The 10,338-nt window shown below is 43.4% G+C and overlaps 1 protein-coding gene across 1 annotated transcript in view; it reads left to right on the plus strand.

The window, feature by feature from the left end:
- LOC138489132 (contactin-associated protein-like 5) overlaps nucleotides 1-9,965 on the plus strand; it is a 1,196,734-nt gene extending 1,186,769 nt beyond the window's left edge. Inside the window, exons 23-24 of the mRNA XM_069616767.1 lie at nucleotides 1,755-1,826; nucleotides 9,208-9,965. Coding sequence (XP_069472868.1) covers nucleotides 1,755-1,826; nucleotides 9,208-9,413 — 278 coding nt within the window. The 3' untranslated portion in view covers nucleotides 9,414-9,965. The remainder of the gene's footprint in view (nucleotides 1-1,754; nucleotides 1,827-9,207) is intronic.
- The last annotated feature ends 373 nt before the right edge of the window (nucleotides 9,966-10,338 follow it).

Genomic DNA, 10,338 nt, shown 5'->3' on the forward strand with positions numbered 1-10,338 from the left:
CAGCTGACCAGCATTTCCTGCAGCCAAGTCCCCATGAAGCCCTGCTCCATTCTGCTGTTGTCCAGAAGGACATTGTCAGTGCCCTGAGCCATGGACTGGTGGGAACAATCTGTCCTGACTGCTGCTCGGGTGTTCCTGGACCACCCGGTGGATGGACCAGCTCTCGCCTAATCTATCTCACGGCACACTACCATTTCATGTTCATCCTTGGAACTTGGAGAATCTTCAACTTGTTTAACATGATGCCTGCTCCTGAAGGTTCAGCCTTCATGATCGAAGAGAAGCTGTGCAGGGCCTGCTCCTTTGTTTGCACAATGAGGATCACCTGTTCTGCCTGACCATGTTGACTCCTGCTGCAACCGATTTTAATTGTATCCTGGATGTCTCCTGAGGTTGCCTGATCTGTGGAGGTTGTCATCCTGTCGTGCCAAGGGTGTCCAGCCATGTAGTCTCCAGAACGGTCTCTCTAGAATCCAAAATCACTGACTAGTCAGACCGAATCCCAGCGCCAAAAGTGATCACTGCACCCATGTACCCTAGACAACTCTCGACCAGACACAGCTTAGAAGCAAGTGGATTCAGGGAGCACTGAAGTGGTTGCTGGAGAAAGGTGGTACATGTGCATACCCTCCGCTCCCTCCGTAGCGTTGTATGATTGTAAAGTCCTAACCCTATCTCCCTCTCTCTCTGTCTCCATTGCCTGTCTAAGATCAGTGGTGGTCTGGTTAAGGATCCCCATGGACCTCCCCTACAGCGCTAGGAGTGGTAGAGACACTTTAAGAACTGTATTTGCATGTGTATTCAACTTCTGAAACATTTACCCACAACCACTGGCTTTGTCAACACGCGTTCACAAATAACAGATTAAACCCTCCTGCAAAATGCATATTATGGAACTGGTGATTTTGCCCCAATACGCATCAGGGATGGACCTATGAAGAACTTGAGACCTTGTCTTATGTTTATCTGTGGGTGTTCAACCTAATTTACTTAGCTGTCTCCAACTGATATTAAATTGCTCTTTTTGTCTATGTCTCACTTACTTTATCACATACATTGATTTGAAATGTTACTCTTACACATTGTTAACTATGAACAGTGTTTGTGTTCTGTTAGCAGATTACCCAATAATGAATGTGTTTAGGATAGTAGTTGTGTGACAATACCTACCTGAGGTTTTCATTTCTTAGAGTGTAATCGAAGGCCTAATAAATGCATGTATGTGTTGTACACCTTCTTTCTAATTTGAATTACTGGAGTTCTATGTGTGTGTCTCATTGTAGCCCGTGACCACTCTCACAATATTCTCTGTCTATGCATCGCTGCCCTGCTCCTCTATCTGGACTCGGTTTAACTAGACACCAGTGTCTTTCCTGCTTACCATAACAAGTTGACCTCTCATCAACCCTCGGTTTGGCTGATTATGAAAATACATCTTAACTCCTCCTGATTGACCAGGCCAGGATTCAAACACATGTATCTGGTTGCATGCACATTTTAAAAGTGAATGTGGAAATCATTGCTATGTTACCAGAAATATCTAATCATATTCTTGCATATATCAAAAGAGGCTCAAAACGAAATGGCTGATACATAAGTATGAACATATTTCAAAATGCATGTGTTGATCTCATGATGCTACTCAAGCAGAACGGAATATGTTGTGATCATATGTTATACAAAACATTAGCCAGAGGGCTCTTTGTTTCATGTGAAGTAAATCAACAAACTAACTCAATACCAATGCATTGCAGATCCCTTGGGGAAAACCGATGAACAGGAGCAAATCACAAATGCTGTCAGAAATGAATCCGCTGTCATTGGAGGTAACTGTCTATTTTCGTTTAAGCATGTCAACAATTACAGTCCAGGTTAAGGTGTTGATAATTCTTTGCCATACATGTTTGTTTGCTTTTTCGTGGGGTTAACACAGAGTCTATTACATGAGGTTTTTTGCACACATTTCAGGGTGCTCTTGCAAACTTGGCAAATTCTGATTTCTGACAGCCACTCCCAAATGTTGCTGGGGGCCTAGGGAATTAAGCACACAGGATGTGCTGTTTGTGTTTTCTTGGGCAGGGTTTCAACATGCCCAGGCTCACCAAGCAGTGAGTACATGGCGTTACCCGATCTGGCACAGCAAACGCCTCCTCTCCAGCTATCTCTCCTCTTGGTTCTGTACCCCATGGAACACAATTGTGTCTCATGATAAATCTGCTCCACTTGTACACAGAGCTGCTCCAACTTCTGCTTCTCATGCCCTCCTGTGCATATTATCTCTCCCTCGCTCTCATGCCAGCTATCTACCCAACTTGTCTTCTCTGTACCACTACTGAATGTGCTCTTACACTCCTCCCTTGCCTCTCTGACAGGCAAAGCACTTTGATGCCCTAACCTATGGCAGGAGGCGCTATACAAATGCAAGATAACATAACTATTTTTATTTCTATTCATGCTGTGAGAGGCACTACTAACAACAGGCTTTACAGTGTGGCCCAAACAACAATCAATACTCCAGTGGAGGCTCGTCCATGAGGGGCAATAGGGAGTTACCCCAAGCCCCTTTCTTCCACGCCGACATAATACAATACAACAACAGTCACATAAAAATGCATTTGCATTATGAAGCAAGAGATTTTAACTTGCTCCATAATGACGCAAATGTAGCATTTGCATTTGCAAAGAATCAAAAGCATTTAAATTATTTGCAAATGCAAAGGCTGGTGGTGTCCCTTATGCCCTACACCACAATTTACATGGGTGAAGGCCGGCGAATAAAGCACCCATGCCTTCACTCATGTAGAGCTCTGTGAAGGCATTGGGAGCCCTTCAAGATTACTAGAGTGTACAGTTTGAAACAGCCCTGGAATGACCCCGAATGGCTCTTCACCCCTCCCTGTGCCTGTCTGTCTTAGGCCGGGGATGGGGTCTGAATGATGCCCCTGCTCTCTGCCTGATAACGGAATAGGCAGGAGGAGGGATGAAGGGTGTCTCCTGACATTGGCTATCCCTTTTCCTCCAACATGGTGATGTTGGAGAAAGAGGAAGAAAGCCCAGGACTTCAGAGAAGATCACCACTGCAGCCCGCTCCGGCAAGTGTTTTAAATAAAACAAATGTGCGCGCGTGTGTATGTGTGTGTGGGTGTGCTGCGTGTGTGTTTGTGAGAGAGAGGTGTGAGAGAGAGCAAAGGAGATAGAGAGATATGGGGCCTCATTAGGACCCAGGCGGTAAGGGGTTTACGGCGGCGTAAACAGCGCCAACCCTTACCGCCTGATTCCGAGGTCCCTTAGCGCCAGGGAGGTTTTAACACCTGCTTTTAGCAGGTGTTAAAATCCATGGCGCTAAGGGACCTTGTTGTTAATTACGCCACCGTAATTTACGGTGGCGTAATTAACGCCTTCCCCACTCCCATTATGCCCTATGGGGCAAAAATGGGAATGGGGAAGGGTAAATGGGTTAATGGGGACTTACCGCCCCACTCACCTCGGAATGGGGCGGTAAGTCCGCCAACCACCATGGCGTAAACGTAGTTTATGCCATGGTGGTAAAGGTACGACCAGGCGGTAACTTACCGCCTGGGTCGTAATGAGGCCCATTGTATTTTAATGTATGCGTGCATGACTGTATTTGTGTGAATGAAGTGTTCTGGTGAGTGCTGTATGTGTGATTGATGATGATAGGCTGCATGGGGGCGTGGCTGCTTGTGTTGATGCTGCTTACGTGCGTATGAGGGCCTGATTGAGAGCACCATGTAAAATAAGAAAATTGTCATGCCGGGATGCAACAAAAAAAAAACACTTGTATTATTTTACACAGGGCTTGCAATCAGGCCCTGGATGTGTGTCTCTGTGTACGTGTTGTGTATGATTGAGAGAGAGGCTGTTTGGGTGTCTGGCTGCATGTCTGGGCGCTGTGTATGTGTGAATGATAGCCTGATTGAGAGATTCGTGTAAAATAAGAAAAGTGATATTCTTTGATGGAAAGACACTTTTATTATGATACACCATGCTTGAAATCGGGCACCTGAATGTGTGTGTCTGTGTAAGTGGTGTATATGATTGAGAGAGAGGTTGCATGGGCGTGTGGCTGCTTGTGTGGGTGATGTATATGTGTGATTGAGGGCCTGATTATTAGCTCCATGTAAAATAAGAAGCATGACTGAAACAAGCTGTATGAGTGTGTTACTGCACATTTTCATACATACATGCACAGAAGCAGAGACACACCCATACAACACCCCCCAATCATTCAGTGATTGAGAGAAGCTTTATGGGGGAGTGACTGTGTGCATGTATATATGAACATGGAAAGTGAAGATGATAAGGCTTAAATCCTGTGTCGGCATAGATAAATCATAGTGTGTGTTGTATGACGATTGTTTACAAAAAAGAAAAATGCTAGTAATAACAACAATGTTGGCTTGCATGGGAATTTTCAGGTAAATGTAATGCAAAAATTAAGTCTTGGTTCACTTAATTCAGAGATTTGGCTAAAGTCTTCCAGATTAGGGTGATCTATCTTTCTCTGATCTTAAAGGTGTCCTTAAAGATGAATATTTAATGTCCTGCTGGGTATTCCTTGAAATAATTTTCTTGGTGAGATCATGTTAGTATCCCACATGAAGAAAGTAACTTGTGCCCTCTTGGGTCTTCATTAAAGTGGCAGACTCGTGCCCTCTAGACGTGTTTCACCACTCGTGTTGCATGGCTCATTAGGTGGGTTTGTGTAGTTTCTGTTAGTTTGTTCGCCAGTTTTCTGGTAGATTGAGGTCAAAAAGATGTCTTACAATTACCAATTATAGGTCCACAGGTGTTCTCAGATATTTTAAGTGGAAAGGTTGGATTCCCCTGATAAGGAGATCAAACCTGTGGTTGGCTGTGCCACTAAATGCAATTGTTTCAGCTATGAACATGTATATCTGTGCGAATGAAGTGTTCTGGTCGGTGTCATGTGCATGATTGAGAGAGGCTGTATAGGTGCATGACACCTGCGGGGCAGGTGCATGTGTATATGAATGTGTGTGCGGCTTGGGTTTGAAAAGGGCACTGGAGCAGGGCACGAACAAGGTGGGGAAACATATTTTTTTTATTTTTTATTGAATTAGCTGATTTCTCAACTTTACATTTCTTTTTATATCAAATTCATAAAATCTATTTCATAATCAACTCATTACTTACAAAAATGGATTAAGACAATTTCAACATAATTTTAAACAGCAAGCATGGTTTCAAACAAATATGGTTTCAAACAAATAAATAAATAAATAGCTCCACAGCCAACCCAAATTGCAAGGATATTTGAGAGCATAATTGATGTCCTAGGATTAGAGACGTAATTAGTAACATGAGGGTGAACAGAAAAGATAACCATTATCAACAGAAAAAGGAATATCAATGTGTGGCCATGTATCAAAAGGAGTGCATGATGGAATGCAACAGAACAATTCTTAAACAAGCATCTTGATAGTTTAATAGCAATTCAACAGCTTTTATACTCATCTGATAGGTGTAAAGCATTAAGATAATTAATTGATGCTATTCGTATGCTCATGTTAGTTGTTGCTAATATTGTTGTCCACCTGTATTCTGGTGATATGCTTGCGATTGTAACCATATGTTTTGCAAAAAATGTATTTCTTTCCACAATTAGGGCTGTGCATTCTGTGATCAAATGCTCTACTGTTTCTTTATTTTGTATGTTTACACAAAAACGACAAAAAAAAATTGTCATGACTGATCAGTTTCCTTTCAGCCATCAGGTTACGAGTTGGCCATAAGTTCAGTCATAGCCTTATTAAAGCAGATTGTATATGGGGATTCGGGGCCTTACACAAGTATGGTTCAATATGTCCCATTTTCTTTTCACCAAAGAGATACTGATCAAAATGTTTATAGGTTAAAAAACATATGGGGAACCATATACTTACTGAATGTGTGTACTGCCTGCAGCCATCAATAACATATTATTATTATCTTGGTATGGTCCTTCACCAATGCCCCCTTGGGGCCTACACACAAACACATGCAAATAAGCAGTTACACACTAATATAGCTTTCCTAATCATTCACACAACACACCCTCAAACACTTCACTCATGCAGATACACAGAATCATGTATCTCTGTGAGTGAAGTGTTCTGGTGGTGGTTTTCTGAATGATTGAGAGAGTCTGTATAGATGTGTGACTGCTTGTGTGTATGTGTATATGAATGTGTCAGTTCGGCCTTGGAGGGGGTGGTGCAGCAGTGGCAGCTCCTCCATAATGGGCTTGGGGAGGAGGGGGCACTGGCAGTTCCACCCATTATGGATGTGGTAGACCACATAAACATTGAACACTCCTTCACCATCTTTTTGCTGCTGAGGGAACGCTCCTGGGATACCTTGAACTGTCAAAGGGAAACAGAGTTTCACAGATCTGTTACTCTGCTCAATGATCCATGCAAAGTTTGGGCATTTTGCTTCCCCAGCCTTGCACAGCCCATTGGGAATGCAGGATGGTGGAACTGCATGCTTATATGTGCGAGAGACGGGCATCTCTCCTAGGCATCTATGATAGATGCTTGGTAAAAAATACCAGGCCTGCTCCATGTACCCAGCAGCATCTCACATACACACAAAAACACATTGATTATGTACGTGTGTGAGGATCTTGGGGGCCCGAGGGTCAGGCATCTTTTTTTAATGGGCACCTATGATAAAGCAAGCATGATAAGTGTTATTGCATGATTGGATTAGCATATTGGTGCAGGTTGTCTAGTCGTTTCTTACTGTGCCATGACATTTTGTATTGGACTTCTTTGATGAAGCAAGAATGATAAATTATTATCTACTTAGACTGACATTTTGGTGCATCCAGTTTGGACATGTTTTGGCTTGCATTTGTAATGGTAAAGCCAAATTGAGTATGTCCTTATGTGGAAATGCTACCATATGTATGCATGCACATGTTTTAATAATGGCACATACTGTAGCCAAATGCAACATGACAATGGGCCTCATTACACGGATGGCGGAGAACCATGGCGCTATTAGCGCCATGGTTCATGCCGGTAAAATACCAGCACCGCCTTGGCGGAAAGGGGAATTACCGCCCCATTCCAAGGTTGGCGGGGCGGTAATTCCCCCTTCCACCATTGCCCTTCCCCATTCCCATTTTTGCCCCATAGGGCATAGTGGGAATGGGGAAGGCGCTAATTACGGTACCGCAAATTGCGGTACCGTAATTAGCTCCCTGGGTCCCTTTGCGGGTTGGTTTTTAACGCCTGCAAAAAGCAGGCGTTAAATTCCCCAACCCGCAAAGGGACCCTGTAGTAAGGCGGTAAGGATTTACAGGTACCAGTAAAATACCGGTACCGGTAAACCCTTACCGCCATCCGTGTAATGAGGCCCAATGTATTGGAAAAATCCCCCTGTGTGTGTTTGTGAGTTGCATTTAATGGGATATTTCATTCGTTGGACCTATTCCACGAGATGACCCAATCTAATGTGGGGCCACGATTATGAGTGGGACAAGTGTGTGTGAAAAAGAAATCTAAATCAGTAGGACTATTATATAGCTATACCTCCTGAGAGTCTTTATTACCATTAACATTAAAATTATAATCTCCTATGAAAAGCAGAGAGAAATTAGGTTTCATAAACAACAAGACTAGCTCCAGAACGTGCTGAGAAAACGAAAGTAGCAAGACTCCCCTAACTGTTAATACAAAGGGCCTCATCACGAGTTTGGCGGTAACCTTAAAATCCGGCGGTAACGCTATTACAGCCGCATTTAACGGTCCGCCAAATCACAAGCTTGGCGGATTTTCCCCCAGCTCTGAGCTGGGGCAAATTCACTGTGATTTTGCCAATTTTCGGCACTATTACCGCCGGCAGTAATACCAACGATGGGAAATTCCAGAATGGTCCCAATGGGGAATGGGTCTTACCGTTACGCCAAACCCGTGATCCGGTGCTAATAGCGCCGGGGGTTTGGCGGTAGGCCTTATAGCCCCAGCCGTAATACTGCCGGGGTTAGCGCCCAACTCGTGATGAGGGCCAAAGTGTTCCAAAATACTTTAAATGGTGTTCAGAAAATACATTATTTGTTGTAAGGTCTGTCCATCCAGTAACCATGTAATGCATGCCTGTTTACCAGGAGGAAGTTCCAATTCAGCCACAGGAAGTCTGTGCTCGTCCCAAGAATACATACAAAGTAACCAAATCTCACTTGAGCGAGGGCAAACACATCTTCGACTTCTTCCTCAAAGCACGCTGAAGCTGTGAAGGATGATCAAGGGCCAGAGCTAGGTGTGTGATGTACAGCCCGAACCATGGCTGCCTTCAGCACTGCAGGAGAAAAGCCTGCTGGGCTCGACATGTGCCCTATCCCGCTGATCAGAAGGCAATTACTTAAGCAGCTCACCCCTTGCTCCACGTTCTCCTTAGCGGTAATGGTGGCCTGGTTGCCAGCTATGGGGAAAATGCTTTATCCTGCTTAGTTCAGGCTTTCATCTTCCACATCGCCATGGAAAGGTCCTGAGAGCAGAGCTATATCTTAATTGCAATACTAACTGTGGAAATGGCCATCCCTAGGTATCATAAGATATGTTTATGATGTCCAGAAGGACCAGTTCTGACCTGAAACCCTGAGGCCCTCCCCTCCCCTCCTCTGTCACTACGTACCTAGCAATACCCTTCTCTTCCTCTAATATCGATGTACGTCCTACAGTTTTGAACAGTGAGACCCACAGGCCCGCGAGTGCTTCAAAAAGTGATTTTGGTATATTTAGATATACGTTGTATGTTTTTGTGTGTTTCTATTTCATTAAAACTTAAACACAATTTAACACACCTAATTAAAATACATTTATCAAAAACAAATACACAATTACGACTCATAATAAACCCTTCTATCCTACACAGCCCAAAAGCAATATCAATTCATTGAAAATCATAAAGGTATTTCCCCCCAAAAGGTTACGCATTAATATCAAAACCTGAATCATTCCAAACAATAACGAAGTAAGGTGATCACTCAATGAGCCCAGCCGAAAACCAGTCACTGGACAGACTTTCAAACCTTAAAGCAAATGTCTCAATAAGCCCAATAGGACAATGTTTCAATCTCTCAAGGCATCATTGATTGTTAGATATATGTATTTTTATGTAACACCTTCATTTATCAAGACAACGGAAACCAACTGTACATACCTTTTCTTTCTTCAGGCATTATAGCAGTCGTCGTATTCCTCATCTTCTGCATTGTGGCTGCCATGGCCAAGTTTCTTTACCAGCACAAAGAGGCGCGTCGAAAAAGTGAGACTGCAAAAGAAAAGGAGTACCCAGAACACCTGGACCACCCATTCAGAAACCCAATGGACCTGCACCATGCAGTGAGTGAGTGCAAAAAGGAGAAGGAATACTTCATCTGATGGACACAGACCACTTCACTGCTCTCTCTGGAAGATCTCTCACTTGGCCAGACAGCCGGGCCAAAGGCTGTGAGTTTACAGGACCCCTCCTCTTGCATAGATTCATGGCCTCTCTTCGGAACAAGACACTGGCTTCATCTGACAGATGGACTCAAGCTCATAGACATACATGGTGGCATACTCCATCATAAGTACAATTGGATGGCGTGTGTGCTCAATTCTGGATTCTGCATCTACTGATGCAACGTTATATTTTACTCTCTTGACATTCAACAATTGTTTTGCAATCGAGTAACCAACCAAAAGCACAGTAGTCACAGCATCAGTTTAACATGCAACTTACACAAGGTAACATGCACTTTTCATGTATATTGATTATTGTCTGCCATATGTATGTATAGCTTCATAGACTGTGTTCAGTCATTAGAGCTTGGGATTATTTGAACATTTTTCGAGGGGGTAGCACAGGATCCAAGGCGTCATCTCCGGTTGTATCACAGGGTTAGTTGATGAAGCCTGTCAGACGAGATAACACATTTAGTTGAATCCTTGGAGGAAAGCGCTGACATCAGTGAGTGCACAGGCAAATAAGTAATTATCAAAACATGCATTTCACAAATAGCACTATTTAGTAAGAATAGATGAATTTGAGTGAATACAATAACTTTGTTGTATTGTCAAACCAACACCCACATTCGTGTGTCTGTATGTGTGTGGTTGAGTGATAACAATTAGTAAGTCACCGTGATGGCATCAGCCTTGTGAATTACAGGATGCAATGCAGGTGGATTGCTTAATTCCCATGATTTGAAACTTTTTAAATCCTTGTCAGACATCTAAAAGCAGGAGAATTCTGAAATATAACACGCAGGCCACCTGCATGCACTCTCACAAATGTATGGCACACAAAATATGGGCAGCAGAG

The sequence above is a fragment of the Ambystoma mexicanum genome, chromosome 9 (genome assembly GCF_040938575.1).
Source record: "Ambystoma mexicanum isolate Mex_15411 chromosome 9, UKY_AmexF1_1, whole genome shotgun sequence".
Classification (NCBI taxonomy): Eukaryota; Metazoa; Chordata; class Amphibia; order Caudata; family Ambystomatidae; genus Ambystoma; species Ambystoma mexicanum.